Below are 22,584 nucleotides of genomic sequence, written 5' to 3' on the forward strand. Positions count from 1 at the left end.
GTGGGTTACATATAAGATGACCTTTCATTTTTACTGTAGTTGTATAAAGGAAGAATGATTGTCGAATTTGATTAGAGTATATGGAGTTGTGGAGTGGTGGAAGGAATATGATTGGGTAGCTAGGTTGAGGACATCTCGTGGAAGGATAACGTTTCAGGTTCAAGAGCTCACTTGATGTGACAGGCAGTGGGGGCTATGTCATGGACTAGGTAGTGGCAGTGGGAGTAGCTATGAACTGTGCAGTGGGGAACACGCTCTTTACCCAGTGAAGTGGCTAGAATTCAACATTACATATGAGTGTTATAAAATATGTATGTGTCAAATCTATTTTGCTTTCATCATTGTTCTGTGATTACTTGGTTTAAATGTGAATCAAAGTCCAATCATTTGTCTATTGAGTGTCCACCATATTCCAGGATTGGTTTCTGCACTGTGTGGCTGGCCAAACTCCCATGTTGGGGCTGCTCTTTAGATCAAATGTTAGCCCTGAACTCAGGTTGAGTAAAAAAGTAAACATTTATTTTAAAGAGATCAGACAAAGAGGAGAATGGAAAACTGAACAGAGAGTTCTGTGCTGCTAGCCCTCATTTCTGCCTTTGTCAAAAAAGAGGATGGGGCAGAATAAATTCCAAGCTCATGTAGCGTGTATAGTATTCAAGGATAATAATAATGGCTCATTAACTTTCAGAGGACATGGGATCAAACCAATAAAGAGTGGTTCATATTTTTCTATGCAGTGACCTCCTCTCCCAAACAGGGCCCTCATTAACGTAACAGCTGTCTTAATGTGGCTTTAACCCGGTGACTCTTTACATTCCTTATGGCTTCCTTAGTTCCCTTGAGACACATCATGTCTTGCTCCACAGCTATGATCTACAGCCTAACAAATTCCCTAGAACACCCAGCATATGGATCTTTTAGCTAACCCAGCAGGGAAAAGAAGGGAGTAGTTAATCACTGATTAAAATGCCAGAAGAAAATCCTTAGTTTTTAGAGGGATCTGGGAAAGCAGTAGCAAAACCAACCTCATTTGAGTGACAGTGAGAAAGTATGAGTTAGTTTAATTCAGGGCACCTGAGAGAGCCAAACACCAATTTCTACCCCCTGCCTCAAACCCCAAACCATGTCTTTATTCCACATTTTTTCCCAAGGAAAAATATTTATAAAATATTTCTGGGCTTTTCTGGATAGAGATGAGATTAAAGTTATAACTCAGGCATTTGTGTTCATAAAATTCATTTGGATAATAGCTATGTTGTGTTTATCATAGCCAAATCTCAACACACAAAAATTGTTGTACACCAAAGATTATGTGCCTAATAATAACACTGCAAGTTAAAAAAAAAGACTTTTTACTGAATTTATCAGGGTAGCTGTTAACAGGCAAAGAATGGCAAGCATTTATGTTTTGAGTGAAAGAATTATTGCAAATATAGTGTGCAAAAGTTTTAGTAAATATTCCATTTAAGAATTCCACTAAGTAGGCAAGTATCATTCTGTTTTACCACCAAGATAATGGAAAACAGGAAAGGAAACTACTTGTGGAAATAGCATGAAACTGGGAGTCAGATGATGTGGGATTTGGTGCTAGCTTGCCAAATGTGTTTTGGTGACCAAGTTGCTTAATCTTTCTGGACTTTCTTTTTCTTTTTTTTTTTTAATTTACAAATATGAGGTAGGTTACATCAGATGATCTCAGCCTGGGTCCACAGCCAGGTTAGCCTTGGGATCTGGGAGACTCAAGACTTGTACACAGAACTTTATGCCTATATGCATGTGTGTGTGTGTGTATGTGTGTGTACACAAATATAACTGCAAAATGGGCCTTTGTCTTTCATCTTCTCAAACACCATCTTTCTCTCACCCCCAAATTAAAGGCTACTGGGTGCATGATTTCACAGAATCCTTATAGCATGAGTAACTTGAGATTCTCAGGGAAGCCCAATGCTGACATAAAGCCACCTAACAGATTTGTATAGTTCAGAAGTAAAAACAGTCGTATAGTTCAAAAGTAAAAATAGAAGTAAAAATTATGAACTCTGCAGTGAAGCAAGAAGCTGGCCATCCTGCAGCACTCTTCAGGGATTGCTTTTGGGTGTCTCAAGGTCTAGTTGAATATGCTTTAGTGTGTGTCACTGGTCCTTTGACCATGCGCATGTCCTTTGACATGCCTGAGAACATGACATCCCTTTTTGTCAACTTTACTCACCCCCTTTCTCACCTGCTCTTTATACGGTGGCCAAAGCTAGATAGCAGCAATGGTAGGAGGGCTATGGAGAGCATGGCATAGAAAGGGAAAGGGGATGAGGGTAAATGAGACAAGGTCCACAGAAAGAGCAGCTGTCCCAAATTTGCCTACCTGGACAGTACTATACTTGCATGGCAGCATTAGTGTCCAATGTTTAATCAAGCATCTTATGATCTTGTGAATTTTCTGTATAAAGACTCATTATTATATCCTCTGCCTATTATCAAATTTATTTGAGGGGCAGGTCATGTGGCATGGTGGGCTAAGCTTCTAACTGCGGCAGCAGCATCCCATATGGGTGCCAGTTCTAGTCCCAACTGCTCCTCTTCTGATCCAGCTCTCTGCTATGGCCTGGGAAAGCAGTAGAAGATGGCCCAAGTGCTTGGGCCCCTGTACCCGTGGGGGAGACCCAGAAGAAGCTCCTGGCTCCTGGCTTCAGATTGGCTCAGCTCTGGCTGTTGCCACCATTTGGGGAGTGAACCGGCAGATAGATGAAAGACCTTTCTCTGTGTCTCTCCCTCTCTGTGTCTGTAACCTTACCTTTCAAATAAATAAAATCTTAAAAAAAAATTTGAAACAACCCATCTGGAATAATGCAGGTTATTTTGAGGAGGATAGCAGTAATGTGAATCAGTAATTAAAAAAATTCTATGTATTTATTTTCATTTTATTTGAGAGAGGGAGAGGGAGAGGAAGAGAGGGAGAGGGAGAGGAAGAGAGAGCGAGAGAGAGAAATTGATTTTTCATTCGCTGATTCATACCCTGCGCACCTGCAACGGTCAATGTTGGGCCAGGATGAAGACAGGAGCTAGCTGGGAATACAATCCAAGTCTTTCACATGGGTGGCAGGGACCCAGGTACTTGAGTCATCACTTGCTGCTTCCCAGGACGGGCATTAACAGCAATCTAGATCAGAAGTAGAGCAGCTGGACTCAAACCAAGCTATCTGATATGGAATATAGGTGTCTCATGTGGTAAGTTGATCTGTATGCCAAGCACCTGCCCTTAACCATTAATTTATTGATGGCAAAATTAGGTTTATACCATGGGACAACAAGCAGCAATTCATGAAACTGGGAAGCAAGTTTGACCTAAGCCTCCATTCAAGTCAAACTGACTTTCAGTTCTTGAGGTGTTCTTTGGGCACTTCCTGGTTACTCATTGGCACAAAAAAGCTTTAGCTGCAGACCCAAGAGCAAAGGAGACAAAGCAAGGCTTTAATTCTTTGTTTTCTTAGACAGAAGTGCCAATGTGAGACTTATTTAATAGCTGACATTTATTGAACACTTAATATCTCCTGGTTTTCTTTTAAGTGCTTTGATTGTACTGCTGTTTTTAATTGCAACATAGTTTTTTGTATTTCCCATTTACCAGAAGAGAGAATAGAGGCCCACAAGTATTAATAAAATTGTTTAAGGTCATAAACTTAGTAGGCAGGGAAGCTGAGGCCCAACTTTTGCTGGGTCTGCACTGCAATTATGTGAGTTAAAAGAATTATTCTGTCTTTACAGTGGAACGTATGAAGTTTTTCTCAACTTAATATTGTTGAGAGTTGGAACACTTGATTACTTACTTTAAAATTTATGAAAATCTTATTCTTGTGCCATGCATTGTTTTTTTTTCTTACTAGTTATGCTTATTTAGAGGGCCTTTTAAGTTTAAATTTTGCATTGGGGTGGCTGTTTGGAGCAGCAGTTAAGTCGCTGCTTGAGGTGCTTACATTTCACATCACAGTGCCTGAATTTGAATCCCAGCTGGACTTCCAATTCCAATCTCCTGCTTCTGCAGACTCTGGGAGGCAGCAGCTGATGGTTCAAGTGGTTGGTAACCTTCTAGCCCATGGAAGAGTCAGCTTAAATCCAGGCTCCTGGCTTTGGCTTTGCACAGCCCTGTTATAGGCATCTGGGCAGAGAATCAGTAGATGGAAAATTTCCTTCCTCCCGCCCTCTCTCTCTTTTCTTTCTCTCTTTCTTTCTTTCTTTCTTTCTTTCCCTTCTCTCTCTCTCTTCCTCTCCCTCTCCCTCTCTCTTTCTCCTGTTTCTCTTTCAAATAAAATGAAAATACATAACAATTTAAAAAATTTTGCTTAAAAAAAATTGGGCATCATTATACTTCAGGAACACACTTAAAGATCATTTTCCAAAAGGTAAGAATATACTATTATAGAAAGGGTCAGTAGAGAGACCTGCACATAACAGAAATTGACAGAGTCAGATGAAATTAAACAAGGCTGCAGTTCATCAAATGAAACAAAAACTTTGAGGAAGTTTTAACATTGTGAGATTTTACATGCAATTAAATACTCTAATACTAGGTCACTAACTAATCTGTTTCTCTTGTCCTCACTTCCTTAATATGCTGAGTGATGTGGAAAGTCAGGTAATGTGTGGGGACAATGAAATTACAGTGAATTATAGATTACAGTGACATTAACAGGTACATAGCCAACTCTGTAAAATTTGTTCTTTCTGCCCCACCAAAAAAGTGATTGGTTGAAAACTTATGTTCTCTCCTGGATCATCAATTAAAGTCCAAATTGTCTCTGTTAGTGATTTTTTTTTTCAAAAGAAGGAGAAACTTCTGGTAATTTTAACCATTGAGTCATAAAAGTGCTTTGTCTATTTTAGATGAACTTATTCAGTCTTACACACTCATCTGGGTCACTCTAGATTATTCACTGACTGTTAGAAATTAGTGATTCAATATTGAAAAAGTTATCTAAGACTTCTGAGTATTAAGAACATTTCTTTTAATTAAATATAGGATGCTAACAGTATTCCAGGGTCTCTGTGCTTATTCTGTTTGGGCATTTAGAATGAAGGTTATTTCAAGGGCACCTGTTTTTTCTTTCCTACTCAAAGTAGAGGGTATGTCTTTTCTGAGTTTCAGAATAACAAAGGCAAGGACCACATCTCAATTTGTGACTTCAGTGTATTTTCCCTTTAATCTTCTTTGTGGCAGACTCAGCTGGTTTTAGGAAGTACAGAAGGTTGGCAATGGTAAGATGGTTTTAAAAATCTGGATAAATGGCCCAAGACAGGCAGATCAGTACTCAGAAATGCTGGTTGCTGGTTCTCTCTGGATTTATTTGGTCTAAATTTAAACATTTAAATTCCTTCCTTTAAGAAACTCTTGAACCTCCTGCTGAAGGTTTGTTTTTCAGTAAAAATTTGCTTCCCAACTATTTCTCTTTATCTTTTTTGTTGTAGATATCATGCATACTATATCATAAATATAAAAATTTTAAAATCCAACTCCTGGTGTGTTTCCTCAATATCTTCAATAGTTATTTGTATCATTTTGGAAAGAATGAAAACAAAACCAAAAATCCCTATACCTCTAGTCTGTTTGAATTCCATCTTTCAAAGGCATTTATAGGAAGTTATGATGTTTCTTCTTTATTGTTAGACAAAGATTTTTTTTTAATTTAAAAATTGGGTCATGGTGGAATTGGAATGAACCTTGAATCAACAGTAGGTTGAGAGTAATACAGAGTTCAGGCATAGCCACCCCCTGGGCAAGTCAATCTTGATTTACTTATCTAAAGGTTACAGAAGGAAGTTGGCACAGAGAGACTGGCAACATGCTCTGAGAACAACCCAAGTGTCAGTTTTTGAGTTCTTCACAAAGCATCTCATCAGTGGAATTGAGGTTTGTGAGTCTGTATGAGTGAAGTCGTATCAGGACTTGTTGGAGTTCAACTCTCTTCCTAGCCTCATACATAAAGCTGAAGGTGCACTGCACATAGTTGGTCTAGACAGATGTGGAAGAGCACTTCACCTGGGTCAGGAGTACCTCTTGAACCTTGAGGTTTTATAATGTAAAACATGATTATGGTGTATGGTGCTGCACACAGTAAACATAGGGATAAATATCACCCAAAATTCCAACCCACAACCTCCTTAGGCTAACACAGATTGTTCCAAACACTTTCTTGAAAATAGTTTTCTTATCCTGAATCCTCTGGAAGTCATAGTAACAGGCACTTAGACTTACAGTGAGAAGACACAATTGGTACAGCCTGAACTCGAGTGCTGTTCACGGTTCTATTATCCCAGGTGGCAATTTATTAAGTTAAGTAAAATTCTAATTCAATTATGTATCAACATGGGAAAATATTGACTTACCTTCTTTTCCTGTTGGTAACTTAAGGAGTTTTACATGTTAATATGTTGAGGAAATTCAAACAGCTTTTCTTACCAGTACCTTGCAACAATGGTTAGGGAAGACAAAACTCTTTTCAGACAAATGGTCAGAAAATATTCATTTATCTTCTCTTCTGGTTGGAAACATAAAAAAGTATTATATGTTAATATTTTGAGGAAGTTCCAACATCTTTTCATATTAGCGTCTTGCAAAATAAAAGACTTTTAAAATACTTGGGTGAGTAATAAAAATTTGAATAGATGTCTTAGCAAAATATTTGCTAAATTGGGCTTTCCTGCTTCAGAAGGGAGAAATCTTTCTGTCTTTTAAATTATATGACTTTAAAAATCACAATGAAGTTGTATTATTATTAACCTTGTTCCCTTAGTTAATCAAGTCTCACATTTTTCTTCGACTGATATTCTGGAACAAGACTAGTATTTCTATTCTAGTCTGTCACCTCCATCTATAGTGATCTCTCCTCAAAATCATATCCAAACTTAAAATGAACTGAAACTTTGAATCCTGATCCTATGCACATTCAAACACAGAGCCCACACCTCTAGTGAACAATTGTTTTGGTCTCCTTGTCTCTGTGAACTCTATGAGGACAAGGCTGTAGGCTATGTGCGTGCGGGGACCCTACCTTGTTCCTCACTTATCTCTCCATCTCCAATCAAGAGTGCTTTCTCCACATTACGTTTCAAAAAGCTTTTAATTTAGGAATTAGAGTATCTTTAATTGGTAGAAATCTTTTTTCATTTTAAGGAATATACGTGTGCACTTTGAAAAAAAAAGTCACTCCATGTTCTACACTTAAATTCTATAGATGGGGGCTGGCACCTTGGCTCACTTGGTTAATCCTCCACCTGCGGCGCTGGCATCCCATATGGACCTCGGCTGCTCCTCTTACAGTCCAGCTCTCTGCTGTGGCCTGGGAAGGCAGTGGAGGATGGCCCAAGTGCTTGGGCCCTGCACCCCTCATGGGAGACCAGGAGGAAGCACCTGGCTCCTGGCTTTGGATCACCCCAGTTCCAGCTATTGCAGTCATTTGGGGGGTGAAGCAATGGAAGGAAGACCTTTCTCTCTGTCTCTCTCTCTAGCTGTCTATAACTCTACCTGTCAAATAAATAAGTAAATAAATTCTATAGACGTAATATGTAAGGGCAAGATTATGGGTCCATTAAAGGCCTTATGTCACAATTTCTCACCATTTTAGATGCTCTGTTACATTTCTTGCTGCTATTTTTGCCCTTTACTTTATTGACTCATACAAAATATTTGAGTTTTGAATTTCTTGAAGGCATTTTATTCAATTACACCAGATTTTCTTAATGTACCTTCTTACCATAATTCCTGACAGGGTGTTAATAGATGTTAAAGTTGTTATTTTTTTTTAACTTTTATTGAATGAATATAAATTTCCAAAGTACGACTTATGGATTACAATGGCTTCCCCCCCATACCGTCCCTCCCACCCACAACCCTCCCCTTTCCCACTCCCTCTCCCCTTCCATTCACATCAAGACTCATTTTCGATTATCTTAATATACAGAAGATCAGCTTAGTATACATTAAGTAAGGATTTCAACAGTTTGCTCCCACACAGAAACATAAAGTGAAAAATAATAGATGATTTTTTTTAAATGATGATGAAATCAGATCAGACCTATTGTCTTGTTTAATCCCAGTGAGAGTCAAGTTGGGAGTTGATAATTTCTTTTTTTTTTTTTTTTTTTTTTACAGAAGATCAGTTTAGTATACATTAAGTAAAGATTTCAACAGTTTGCACCCCCATAGAAACACAAAGTGAAATATATTGTTTGAGTACTCGTTATAGCATTAAATCTCAATGCACAGCACATTAAGGACAGAGATCCTACATGAGGAGTAAGTGCACAGTGACTCCTGTTGTTGACTTTACCAATTGACACTCCTGTCTATGGCATCAGTAATCTCCCTATGCACCAGTCATGAGTTTCCAAGGCTATGGAAGCCCTCTGAGTTCTCCGACTCTTATCTTGTTTAGACACGGTCATAGTCAAAGTGGAGGTTCTCTTCTCCCTTCAGAGAAAGGTACCTCCTTCTTTGAAGACCTGTTCTTTCCACTGGGATCTCACTCACAGAGATCTTTTGCCAGAGTGTCTTGGCTTTCCATGCCTGAAATACTCTCATGGGCTTTTCAGCCAGATCCGAATGGCTTTAGGGCTGATTCTGAGGCCAGAGTGCTATTTAGGACATCTGCCATTCTATGAGTCTGCTGAGTATCTCACTTCCCATGTTGGATCACTCTCCCCTTTATTAATTCCATCGGTTAGTGTTAGCAGGTACTAGACTTGTTTATGTGCTCCCTTTGACTCTTAGTCCTTTCATTATGATCAATTGTGAACTGAAATTGATCACTTGGAATAGTGAGATGGCATTGGTACATGCCACCTTGATGGGATTGAGTTGGAAGTTGTTAATGAAAGCACAGAACTAATTGTTTTAGATTAAAAAATGCTTTCCTTTCATGAAAGCCTCACCTCTTTGGGATTTATTTCCACTGAGATCAGTTCAGTGTCTCAAAATTATTCTCCTATTCAATTTATAAGACTGTCCAGGTGCAATACCCATAATGACCATAGAAATTCAGAGATAGACTGATAAGAATATAAAATACTAGACTTTGTGTAATGGGCAAGGACAAATTTAAGACATATGCTGTGTAAGGGTCAAAGGTTCCAACACATGAAGGTGGGTGGGTGGGTGTTGATGGCAGTGCTGGAGAGTTCCTGTTGTACTTCTGCTTGGCGGTCCCTCTCCACGACCACCACAAGATTTTTGGGGGCTACTGCAGGACCCTGGAGGATCCTTGAATCCCTTCTACTGACTCCACTCCTGGCACTTAACTCTGCTTTCACCCCTGACGGTATACCAGACAACATAGAAGGCAGAGGCACTTGCATCTATTTGCCCTGGCAGTAAAGAGACTTTCATCTGTTTTAGCATGCAAAATTCATCAAGAATGTGCTATTAATTCATCAGTGAAATCCTCAAATTTTACATTGTATCCATAGGTCTGGTTTAGCAACCGTCGTGCAAGATGGAGGAAGCAAGCTGGGGCCAATCAACTGATGGCTTTCAACCATCTCATTCCGGGGGGATTCCCTCCCACTGCCATGCCGACTCTGCCAACATACCAGCTGTCAGAGACCTCTTACCAGCCCACGTCTATTCCACAAGGTACAGAGGAAGAGTAAAAGAGATTAAAATGTAACTTCCAATTGCTTTCTCTGGTGGATATTTTATACACTGAGATCCTTCTGCAATGTTGACATTGATGCTTGTTTGCAAATCAATTATATTACATCAGGTTGTCCTGAATGTACCTGTCACATTTCAGAAACATAGTTTGTTGTCTGACATGTCTGAATCTCTCTAGATAAACTATGTGGTAACATAATACCACTGCAGTATTTTAAAACAAAACAACTTTCCTAAACAAACCTGGGATTTGCTTTTCTTTTGTTAAAATTTTACCACTACATTTGTACTCCAGTTTGCAAATAACTGAAGTTCTGTGATGGCTACCAACTGCAGTAGTCACAGAGGAAAGCTCTTTGGTAAAGTTACTATTTGTTAGAAGCACATAGAGATCAATGGGATGATATTAAATACTAAGCCTCAATTATTTTGAGTTATGAAAGATAGCATTCCAACTAAATGCTTTAAAAACGTATTTGATAAGAAATTTGAAACTTGTGGTTCCTTTATTGGCTAATTCTTGTATCGATTAATCACATTCACTACCCAAATAGGCTTGTTAGCATTGTCAGTGTGATTTCTGCATCCATACTCTGGGCAAGTGTGCTATGAGAGTACATACCTAAATTATGTGTCTAGAAATAGGTGCAGAGAGGGTGTGTGACTATTTGCTAGGAATGATTCTAAACCTACATATTAAGAGACACCTTTGACATGAACATTGGATCTGATGAATGTGTAGTACTGATGGCTTAGTGCACCGTGCTGTCTGTGGCCGCCTGCACAGAACTTAATGGCTGACAATCTTTTTTCATTTCAGCTGTGTCGGATCCCAGCAGCACCGTTCATAGACCTCAGCCACTTCCTCCGAGCACTGTACACCAAAGCACTATTCCTTCGAACCCGGACAGCAGCTCTGCCTACTGCCTCCCAAGCACCAGGCATGGATTTTCCAGCTATACAGACAGCTTTGTGCCTCCGTCGGGGCCCTCCAACCCCATGAACCCCGCCATTGGCAATGGCCTTTCACCTCAGGTCAGTCTTGTGTTTCTAGACAGATGACTTGCTGTATACCAGAACCAAATAGTCAATTCCCCGAGGCAGTAGTATAATGAATTGCTAGATTTAAACCATAATGTATTCTTTATACAAGCCACATGATTTCAGTTTTCTAGTTTCCTTTCTCTCCACCCTTCCTACTGGCTGCATCAAAAGTTGTAGCTTAGGTTTAACATCCAAATGATTTCCAATGTAATCACAGAGACTCTGTTTAGACTTGGTTGTCAAGGCGTTTGTCATGTGTTGTCTTCTCCAATCCTGGTTCTGGGCTTTGACTAATGTTCACAAACGTTGGCAGGTTGTGTGTATGTGTGTGTGTGTGTGTGTGTGTATGGTTTTTGCTTCAAATGTTATTTGGTCAGCTGGTAGGGTTGTGGGCAAAATCACCTTGTATGAAAACATGAAAGGTTTGGCAAAAAAATTGGAGAGGAAGCAAACAAGTCGTGTGGAGAGAGACACAGCTGATGACCACAGAACTCTGGAATAAATGAGTTATAAAGGCACAAATTAGAAAAATGACTGCTCTTTGGGAATATATAAATATTTGAATGTTGTAATTGTTTTTCTAATTTGCATTGGACTGTGAGGTTTTCTTGGGAGATCATATTAATAAATGGCCTTGATAATTGCATGTCAGAGGGTTGGTTAAATTTCCTACACGTGGCATCTGTCTCAGGTTGACATTATTAGCGGTTGTTTAAATACAGATCGCTTGATTTTATTAGGGAGCACTTGGCCCAGGTGGTGAGAAGAGCTGCCCACTAAATTTGGAGAAATGTCATAAAGGGGTTGCAATCTATAATTGCAATCAGGAATCTCTTCAGGGCTGAGAGTGAGAGTTTTAACAGCTTTATCTTTTCTCTACCTCCTTTTTCCTCTTGGTGGTTAGAAAAACAGAGAGAAGCTCAGAATGACACAAATGAAAAGTGAAAAGACAATTATACTCAATTACACACTAATCACTGACTATCACCACTGCCTAAGCACCAAGAGGGCATTCTAATAGGCAGAAAATGAGATTTTAATGGCACAAAGGGTGGCCAAAATAACGACTCATATATCTTTGCCTTCTTCGTTTTCTTCAACTTGTGGTGTGTGTCTTGGGAGAGAAGCTCCTGGGCTCTGCGCAATGGTGATAACTCTGAGCAGCTGAAAAGTTCAAAGCCGCTGGAGTTGAAAAGAATGGATGGCAAAGGCAATGAAATAAACATTTCTGCCTAAAGGCAAAAGTTCATAAATCCTTTTTTGTAACAGTAAATGTAATTAAGTTTCATAGATTCCTATAGCACATCCTGGGATTAAAAAAAAAAAAATAAGAGGTGGCTTTAAACCTCAACCGAAAAATAACATGAAAACAATGAAAGTGCTTCCTGTAGGACTTGAGTGCAGTTAGTTTCCAAGTACTGGCATTTGTGGGTGTGATTTCGCATGAAAATTGTGGACTTATATCAATAGAGTCATATTTAAAATACCCAAGTTCATAGCCTATAAAGTTATTCCACAGTCTACAAATAACATCTGAAGTAGTTGTTGAGGTTTTTAACATTAGCATTTTGAGGTCATAGAAAAAAGCTCTTTATGAACATGATTCAGTCACAAGTTTTAATAAAAGTAAACTTCAATCTTAGCCAGTTCTGTCAGGCAAAGTCTAGGATTCCATCAGCATTTCTTAGTACCTTATTTTATTCCATCATTATAAAAATCATAATATGAACCCCGGTTCTGTAAGTGAAACTGCAAGTTTCTCAAATTTTAAGTGTATGATCTTGTATAAGTGTATTATATAAGTATTACATAAATGGATTCACTGGCACTTGATCTTCAAAGTGCTAATCCTTGACTTTAAGGAACCTGGCTATGGTTCCAGAGTTGGTGGTAGGGCGGAAATCATACCAATATCAAGCAATGGAAAATTCCACAGACAATTCTCCCTGTTTTTCTTTATTCTATTTTACATATTATGTTAATTCCTTACTTAATACATTGTAAATATCCAGAATCTTTTGCATTGCTTTTATACATTTCTGCCTCAAACCTCCACTGACAATCCATGTTGCATTAGTTCTTTTTTTTTTTTTTTTTTTTTTTTTAATTTTTGACAGGCAGAGTGGACAGTGAGAGAGAGAGACAGAGAGAAAGGTCTTCCTTTGCCGTTGGTTCACCCTCCAATGGCCGCCGCTGCAGCCGGCGCACCGCGCTGATCCGATGGCAGGAGCCAGGATCCAGGTGCTTTTCCTGGTCTCCCATGGGGTGCAGGGCCCAAGCACCTGGGCCATCCTCCACTGCACTCCCTGGCCATAGCAGAGAGCTGGCCTGGAAGAGGGGCAACCGGGACAGAATCCGGTGCCCCAACCGGGTCTAGAACCCGGTGTGCCGGCGCCGCAAGGTGGAGGATTAGCCTATTGAGCCACGGCGCCGGCTTGCATTAGTTCTTGTAGCCTCCCCATGAGTTAGCAAAGAGACGTATAATAATATTTCCTAGGCAAAGTGAGAGACTAGAAGACAGGAGTAGATCAGTTTTTTTGTAGGACTTATTTACAAAACAATGGAGTAGGAGAATTGGAATCAGATCTCAGATTTCAAAAGCCTTTGGAATTGACTACTGCTTAAGAATGCCCCTATTTAGGTAAGAGATGTCTGCAGTACTTTTAGTAACATTATAAAGAATTCCGTAAAGAAAAATTTAAGTCAAAGGGCTCATGTCTAACAATGTGATTTACCTGTTAACTGTAGAAAAGACCAAAGAAAGGATAGTGATCTTTTAGTCATTGCTTATTCTACAGAAGTGCTTATTAATATATTGGGTCATATAATACTAGCAGCAGAACTAATGTTGTGATTATCATTTCTCCTCTTCCTCTCTGCATCCTCACCTCCATCCTCCACCTCTGTATGGTCATCTAATTTGCAGGAAAATCAGTTGAGGCCCAAAGAGATTATGACCTGATGCAAACCAAGCAACTGATTGGAGGGAACAGGGTCTAGCACCTAGGACTCTTGATTCCTGCTCTATGGTCTTGTCCACTTAACACACTGTTGACATGACAAAAGAGAGGTGGAAAGTTGTAGTCATATTTTCAAATGATTTAGTAGAAACCAGTTTTCTGAACTTTTGGGGTTAGATTAACTTGCATTCTTTTTGCTTAACCTTTCCATTTTTCTTTTCTAATAATCAAAGTACTGCATGTTTATTGTAGAAAAAGGCACATTTAAAAAAAGTATCTTTAGAATAGGAAAAAAATTCCTTTAAGAGAACCACTATTAATATTTTTTTGTATATTGTCTTCTAGCTCTTTTTGTATCACGCCTTTTTGAACAACATAATTGGGGTAGTGGTGGGTATTACTTTGTACTTGGCCCTTTCTCTACCTGTACTTGTTGTCCCTGGCCTTTTCCTACTGAAGAATCAAAGCTGGTTTAAGCTGGATTGGATAAATTGAGTCATTATGGTTAAAACCTTGTACATCTCTTCAGTGGAGGCTATTTGCCATGCTAAATATATTTTTGCATTTTATTTGACTTTTCCCCCTAGTGTCATTGAAATGAATGTGTTGTTTACCATTCAAACTTGAGAAGCACATACTAGAATGTGTGTGAAACAGTGTAGAATGTGCTTTCTAGTTTCTGGTCTAGGAAAGGAATTAATAGGCAACCACAAGGAGAGGAAAATCACTGCTCTGTATTTGTCTGTCTTCGTTTGAATCAATGTCATTGGACAAGTAGGGCTTTGAAGATGCCCTTGGTGCTTTCCTTAGCCCAAGGGTGGGCGTGAAACAGTGACTCAGAAGGGTAATGCCCATCCAGGAGGTCAGACAGCATAGCAGTAGGCTCATGTGTATTTATGACAATTTTATTTTATTTATTTATTTATTTTTTGACAGGCAGAGTGGACAGTGAGAGAGAGAGACAGAGAGAAAGGTCTTCCTTTGCCGTTGGTTCACCCTCCAATGGCCGCCGCGGCCGGCACACCGCGCTGATCCGATGGCAGGAGCCAGGAGCCAGGTGCTTTTCCTGGTCTCCCATGGGGTGCAGGGCCCAAGCACCTGTGCCATCCTCCACTGCACTCCCTGGCCACAGCAGAGAGCTGGCCTGGAAGAGGGGCAACTGGGACAGAATCCGGCACCCCGACCGGGACTAGAATCCGGTGTGCCGGCGCCGCTAGGCGGAGGATTAGCCTAGTAAGCCGCGGCGCCGGCCATTTATGACAATTTTAAACTCGAAATACCTACAAAACCCTTTTAACAGCATTGATCATATCCTTCCGTGGGTCATTGAAATGAATTGATGGACTACCAAATAGTACGTTTTGCTTGTTCTGAGGGAATGAACACCTATATTGGGATAATCCCATTTTACTTGTGGAAAAACTTGATACCAAGGTAGCACCAGCTTCTTCTTCTTTTTAGATTTTATTTATTTATTTGAGGGGTAGAGTTACAGACAGAAAGAGTTAGAGACAGAGAAAGATCTTCCATCTGCTTGTTCACTCCCCAAATGGCCACAATAGCCGGAGCTGAGTCAATCTGAAGCCAGGAGCCAGGAGCTTCTTCCGGGTCTCCCATGAGGGTGCAGGGGCCCAAGCATTTGGGCCATCTTCCATTGCTTTCTCAGGCCATAAGCAGAGAGGCTTAGCCCACTATATCATAGTGCTGGCCCAAGCAGCTGTAATAAAGTGAATCACTATTAGGGAGAAGAACCAAATCTCTCACTTGAGTTGTTACTGATTCTTTTATGAACACAAATAACACATTTCAGTAGCTGGTATCTGCCAGAGGAACATATTGTGCTAGGGAGTTTTCAGTGGGCTCTGGTTGAATATTAGACCTGACTTTCCTGCAGGCATGGTGGAATGGCTTCAGAAATGGAGGGCTGGCTTCCCATTCCACTGAAGGCTGGGTCTGTCAGAGAACTTGAAGCAAGAGTCTCAGTGATGGGTTAGAAGGGGTATAAGCTAACGACTTCAACATTTCTCTCTTTTCTGAGTGGCTGCCAACCTGAACACCCCTTTTACGGGGCAGTGTCTGTATGCTGAGAAGAAAGCCCTCCAGCTCGCTCCAGTGAGCTTTCCCCTGCAATAGCTGACGCTCTTGGAAGAGTTTTGTTTTCTTCCTGCGGAGAGCAGTGTGAAACAAGGGGAAATACTGACCATTTATTTCCTTTCCATCACAGACACTCTGTGACCAGCACCTTCCTGCATGTGCAGGAGGGAAAAGGAATGCTGACTTGGAATATGAAGCGCCAAGGAAATATTACCATATGTTCAAGACGTGAGAGTAATTAACATTTGGCTCATGTTCTTCCAATTAACTTTCCTTCACAAAAAATAATACTTTCCTGCTCCCCACTCCCAAAACATACATAGCCAGCCTCCTCTCCCTGCAAACAAGACCAATTAAATTAAGGCCCTTTTATCATTGCATGCTCCACCCTGACCCCACTTCTACAAGCTCCACAATTCTTGGGTGACAGCTTCTAATGATTTCTTGAGTGAAATTCAGTATCAGTGGGCAACATGGCTTCCAGGGAGATTTTCTATTGTTCTGCAATGTACAAAAATGGGCCAACTTGGCTGCATTTAGGGTTCATCAACCATTGCAAATGATTCTTCAAATGTTTTGGGTTTGGTAAAACCTAAAACACATTTTTGCCAAGCACTTTTCCTCCTTAATTTTTCAAACTGTGTATTTTAGGGAAAATTTGATCCATATGGTTTTGATTCATTTACTCTTATATCACTGACTTTTTTTTTTTCCTATGGAGCCATTTGATATCCAAGAAGCTTTCTGAGCCTTTCCTATGTTCATTTTGAACATTTTCCTTCTTAAAAAGAGGAAGTCCTGTTTGCAACCTCAGGGGTCATAAATTTTGAGTACCTCTCAATTCAGCAATACTTACAAATACATTTGGTATAAATCTGGATTATTATGAACACATTTTATGTTTAGAGCAGATGGGCAGATTTTGGTTTCTAGTTTATGAGTGAAACCAATGACAAAATAAGAAAATAGGCTTAAATTACAAAAAAAAGTTTTGTTGTAGAGAATGTTTAACTGTTATTAATAAAACCCATGGTAAGAGCTATGCTCAGAGGCCTTATTGCAAGTTTGGTTCAGGTCTTGGGTAAGATGTAATTGAATAACCAGTACACCTGTCCTATTTCATGGATAATCTACTGAGGAAAGGAAAAAATTCTCATAAAGATTTGTGTACCCGACTTGGAAATGCTTGCATGTTTGCTCACCATTCAGCACTTCAGGAACAAAGAGTTGGTCTGCAGATCTCATCAAGTTGATCCACCGTTCATCTGTTAAGTCTGGCTGAATCATCACAACCTTCTGATGATGAAGTACCACTTCTGAAAGAGACTCAGAAAGAGTGGACAGATCTTTATACTTAACAAGATTGTGGTTAATAGCATAAGACGCCAGGATCAACTTTTGTTCTTATTCACATCTTACAAAAGAAGACCTTTAACTCAACCACCCACCCAGTTGCTTTTAAAGAATAATATTAAAATTGAGATTATTAGTGTGTAATGTATGTAAATTGCATATTTGGTGTCAGCTACGCTTATTAGGCAGCGTCTCCATTTCATGCATATATGTATTAGACTATCATGGTTCCATTTCAAATTAGATTTCAATTGCTCAGCACAGTTTCTTTTGACAAACATTTGTTAATCCTGAAACTTATTAGGGAAAAGCATTTAAGTGTTAATATGTGTACACAAAATTCAAGGCTGCTTTTGATTTTGCTTGTCATTTTTGGGACCATATTGTTAACAGTGATTTCAGATTCTTTAGCTGCAAGACATGAGAGTTGTTTGTTCATCCAAGGTCTAAGGATTTACTAGAAATCTGATTGGTATGTGTGTGTGGGAGTTGTTAAAAATGGTTGTGATGGGCACTTTTCTATTTCACCTGTTATGATGAAAATATTTTTCACCATAGCATGGTAATTCCTTTCCCTTCTTTTGGACCATAAGATTTACTCTGATGGTATAGCCAGCTCATATTGGAAGAGATTGAGTTTTCTGGACATTTTCAGGCACATGTCTGAAATATACTTGATGCTAGTCTTGCTGATATGCCATTTGTCTTGTCCATTTCACACACAGGTTGCAAATCTGTGTCTTTAGTCCACTTTCTTTCTTTTTTTTTTTTTTTTAATTTTTTGACAGGCAGAGTGGACGGTGAGAGAGAGAGACAGAGAGAAAGATCTTCTTTTGCCATTGGTTCACCCTCTAATGGCCGCTGTGGCTGGCGCACTGCAGCCAGTGCGCTGCAGCCAGCGCACTGCGCTGATCCTAAGCCAGGAGCCAGGTGCATCTCCTGGTCTCCCATGGGGTGCAGGGCCCAAGCACTTGGGCCATCCTCCACTGCACTCCCTGGCCACAGCAGAGAGCTGGCCTGGAAGAGGGGCAACCGGGACAGAATCTGGTGCCCCGACTGGGACTAGAACCCGGGGTACCAGCGCTGCAGGCGGAGGATTAGCCTAGTGAGCCGCGGCGCTGGCCTAGTCCACTTTCATCACAGTGAAGAACCAGACCAGCAGGTGGCCAGCCACCAACCCATTCCCACAGGGTGTGTTTCCTTCCCTTTACATGTTGCAGAAATTCATCTGTGGAAGAAAAAGGAGTGATTCTGATTAAAGTGATTTGTTGGGTGTCAAACAAAGCTGGGACAGAGAGACATTCCATATACAAGTGACAGCCTCTCAGGAGCTCGCACGTCTTCCTGTTTCTTTTCTGAAGCAGTTCATGAGCTCATTAGCAGGGTTGCGGAAATCTCGTATGTTTACGAAGGCTCAAGCATGTTTGTGATCATGCACGAGCCAATTTCAGCTACACAGGAAGAACCATGGAGATTTGTGAGTTTGTGTTCTGCCATATTGGGCTTTTGAGATGTTCTGCTTCGTGGTGACAGTATTGCTGTGAATCCATTTGTTCAATCAGTGTAGGCTCTGATTGACCTGGTGCCTTTGGTTTCTTTCTCAAGACTGTGGTTGCTACCCGTAAAGAAAACGAGGAGAGCCCTGGTTTATTTCAACTCCAGCCATAGCCTTGTGAATTAGTTAAATTTGGATAATTGTGGGAGAAACAACTACTTGGCCAAAATCTCCTTTTTAAAGAAAGAAGGGAAGCAGCAACCAATGACTGAATTTTGTGTGTCACTGAAATGATCCACAAAAAAAAAAAAAAAAAAAAAAAAAAAAAACCTTTCCTGTTGAATTAAATTTTTTTGTGATTTCTGAAATGTTTTAAATAGAAACTCTGTCAACTATGTTCTCCAGAATGTTGGACAAATCAAATGCAACAACCTCTAGGTTTTTAGGCCATTTGAATTTCTCCAGCCATTAAGGGGAAGAAAAATTGAGTGTGATTGCTTCATCTCAGAGTAAACTGTTAGAATAAAATGTTTTTCTTTATAGTCAGCAGTACACGGGAAAGTCGTGCTAAATTCTAGTGTAAGGTCAATGGTCTGAATCAACCCTTTATATGTGGTTGGAATGCAATGTAAAGCTTTTAATTTATTACTGCATTTGCAAAAATGGCAATATCTACAGAAATCTGAATACTTGCATATTTATTCAATTAGGGGCTGAATGTGCGCTTTGTACTGCAGGCACAGAAGACTGGATTCAGTTATTAGTTGTGTACTATATATTTTTTTGTTTTTTGTTTCATTTTTCCTAAAGAATCTGTCTTTGCTGAACAGTCTGGGTTTCATCAGAGGTGTATATTTTTCCATGTATAGTATAATATTTTAAAACTACCCTTGACATTTAGCTGGAGGTCAGTAAACTAGAATTTCTGAGATTAGTGATTGCATTGTCCTTGTTGATCAATGAAAAAGATGGCAAATTGGGGGACCTTTTGAGACAGTGCACTTTGCAGAACCACAGAGTAGTATTTCTGCATTGAAAGGAGTGTTTTTTAGCTGTGAGATGACTGTGAGGCCAATCCTCAGCACTAAACTTACGAAGGAGGCAAGCATTAAAGAAATAGTTATCCTTATTCTCCACCATGATCTATTGATGTCTCATTTTGGGCAGCAAAAATCTAGTTAAACTATTGCAACTGTTCTGAGATTTACAAATATCCCCTGTAGAGCTGATCCTCTGTCTGACTCCCTGAGAAAAATTCTAGCTCAATGTCAATGCTTCCATGACTCTTTTAGGCAGAATTTCTTGATTTAGCCTCTGTAGATGCCACATTACTGTATTTACACCTTGTTAAGTTCACATACCACACTATACTACACTCTATTATAATATGTCCACTTATTTTCTCTTTGACTATCGGCTTTGGAAGCAACGGTATTGTGCTTTAATCATCTTGAATACCCAGAAATTAAACTGAGCCTCATAATAAAATTTGTTCCCCAAAATGAGCTTGTTGGAACAATAATTTATGGAAAAACATCCTAAATGAGTGATTTGGTAAAAGATAATAAATATCCATATCTAAAGATCAAGATTAGATATAGATATCTTTCAGTGCCTCCTTGCACATTATGCTTCCAGAGGCTCTGACAAGTCTTGGAAACATACTTAAGTGCATTTAACTCAGTGTTCTCCCATTGACCGTGGAGCCCCTTTGTTGAATACCAAGCTATCAAATTTTGAGAACATTTCCTAGCAAGTACTGGATGACAGAAAACATAGGTGGAGATCTAAGTTGTTATCCATCCTCTTCTGAAATGGTTCCCAGCCCCTGCCCCTCCCAGGAGAACCCTTCTAATTAATGTCTGCTGTTATCTTCTACATCAACGCATTGTCAATCCTCTATATAGAAACTTGGCTTGTATGGAAGTTTTTAATTTTAAAGAAGAGGTTCCAAATTGCTTAACGATGTTTAAATAAGGCAAATAAGGGAGTAAGGAAAGAAAGAAAATTCCTGTTTAGTGGGTTGATTGTGATGCGTATGTAACTCACCAGTCCAAAGACAGCCCAAGGTCAAAAGGACTAGGTGGTGAGACTTCAGACCCTACTAGCTGTGTGTCTTCAGATAAGTTGTTGAAACTGTCTTCTGTTTTACCTTCTTCTCAAACTTGCAAGATCTAAGAAAAGAAGGGTCTTCTTGAGCTCTGTCAAGGAACCTGGTCCATAGGAAATTTAACTGCTTTTACAAAAGTAAGAATATTATTGCAATGGCTTTCATTATTTTTTTAACATAAAACTTTTTATTGAATTGCTAATTGATCCTCAGTGCCCAAATGGGATGCTGGCATGACAGGCGGTGGCTTTACCTGCTGCACCACAGCACCAACCCCTCTTTTTGTTTTTTAAATAGCATATGAACCTCTGACAAAAATATATGTTTGCTCTTTCTTGACAAATAAAGCCAATGTGGAAAGTGGATGACATCAAAGGAAAGGCTGTTTCTTGGTGGATTGGGGTATTTTCAGATATTCCACTTAGACAATTTAAAGAAATAAGGACTTATACTGATTACCTTTCAGGATGCAGTAATTTTAATATGTCTGGATAAGATAGTCCCCAAAAATATAATGTGCTGAAATTGGTCTTGAGTAATTTGTATCATAATAACAGGAAAATCAACTATAACAGAAAACAAGAAGCAATCATCTTTCATTCCATGAGGTTAAGAATGGAGAGGGTAAATGGTTGTCCTACTGTTTTCTTATTTTTTTGACTTATTGAAATATAATATCAATATGAACACACTTAAAAATGATTTAGTTATTTATTTTCATTTCACTTGAAAGATAGGGGTGGGGTCAGAGAAAGGAGACAGAGAGCGAGAAATAGAGAGAGAGAGAGAGAGGCAGGCAGAAGCCGTGAGATCCTCCATCTGCTGGTCCATTTCCCCAAATGTTCACAATAGCCAAGGCAGGGCCAGGCAAAAGCCAGGATCCTGAATCTCCATCCAGGTATCCTGTGTGGGTGGCAGGGATTCAAATACTTGAACATCACCTGCTGCATCCCGGAATGTGCATTAGCAGAAATGCATAATCAGAAGCAGGGTAGTTGGTACTCAAAACAGGCACTCCAGTATTGGATGTGGGCTCCTAAGTAGTGACCGAAGAGTTGTGTCACATGCCAGCCCCCTTTTCTTTAAAACAAATTATTTATTTATTTTATGAACATGAATGCGTTTAAAAATATAGTTTTCTACAATGCTAGATACTGGATAAATTGGAAGCATTGTGCTTACCTCAAAGTAGAGGAATCTGATGCACTCTCACTAGCAAAGGATAAAGGTAGAAACAAAAGGTGTAATGGAAAGATTTTGAAAATGAGGGACACTAATTTTGAGTCAACCAAATGAAGAACATCCTTTTAATCACTAGATAATAAGGACTTTATTTTGTTAAAATCTGCAGAATCAGAGTTAATTTCCACAGATCAAAGAACTATGGCTGTCACGTCACTGTGGGCTCTGTGTGTTGCCAGTCTTCATCAAGTCTCCTGTGCAACAGGAGACATTGCTACTGCACAATTAATGATCAGAACACCAGTAAGCTTCCCTATGGAAAAGTGAATTTAGCATCATTCTTGGTACACAGTCCCCGGGGTAGGATAAGCAAGGGAATTGAAGTGGATAGGATTTTAGCTTAGTGGTGTTGTAGGTTCTGTGTTCTCAGATTGGCTTCTGTTTGTAGAGTTGCTCATACATCTTAAATTAATGTTTATTCTACTTTACCACAAAGCCTGTGAAACAGACCAGAATTTCCTAAGGAGTGGGTTCATCCTTAGATTTCTGCAAGACTATCCTATACCTTCCCATGATTAACACAGGTATTTTTCTGGTACCTACTCATCAGTGTTACATTGAAATCAGTATCCCTTGATCTTTCCAGCTTTGTCTTTTTCTAAGGACAGACCTTACTTTGCATGAAGGCGGAAGAACACTGTTCTTC

General features: G+C 39.6%; 1 protein-coding gene across 3 annotated transcripts in view; it reads left to right on the plus strand.

Annotated features, from left to right (window-relative positions):
• The window catches only part of PAX3 (paired box 3), a 104,797-nt gene that overhangs the window by 73,149 nt on the left and 9,064 nt on the right, over positions 1 to 22,584 (plus strand). For all 3 annotated transcript variants that reach the window (XM_017343154.3, XM_002712497.5, XM_017343155.3), the window contains exons 6-7: positions 9,454 to 9,619; positions 10,461 to 10,675. In XM_017343154.3, coding sequence (XP_017198643.1) covers positions 9,454 to 9,619; positions 10,461 to 10,675 — 381 coding nt within the window. The remainder of the gene's footprint in view (positions 1 to 9,453; positions 9,620 to 10,460; positions 10,676 to 22,584) is intronic.

The sequence above is a fragment of the Oryctolagus cuniculus genome, chromosome 3, assembly GCF_964237555.1.
Source record: "Oryctolagus cuniculus chromosome 3, mOryCun1.1, whole genome shotgun sequence".
Classification (NCBI taxonomy): domain Eukaryota; kingdom Metazoa; phylum Chordata; class Mammalia; order Lagomorpha; family Leporidae; genus Oryctolagus; species Oryctolagus cuniculus.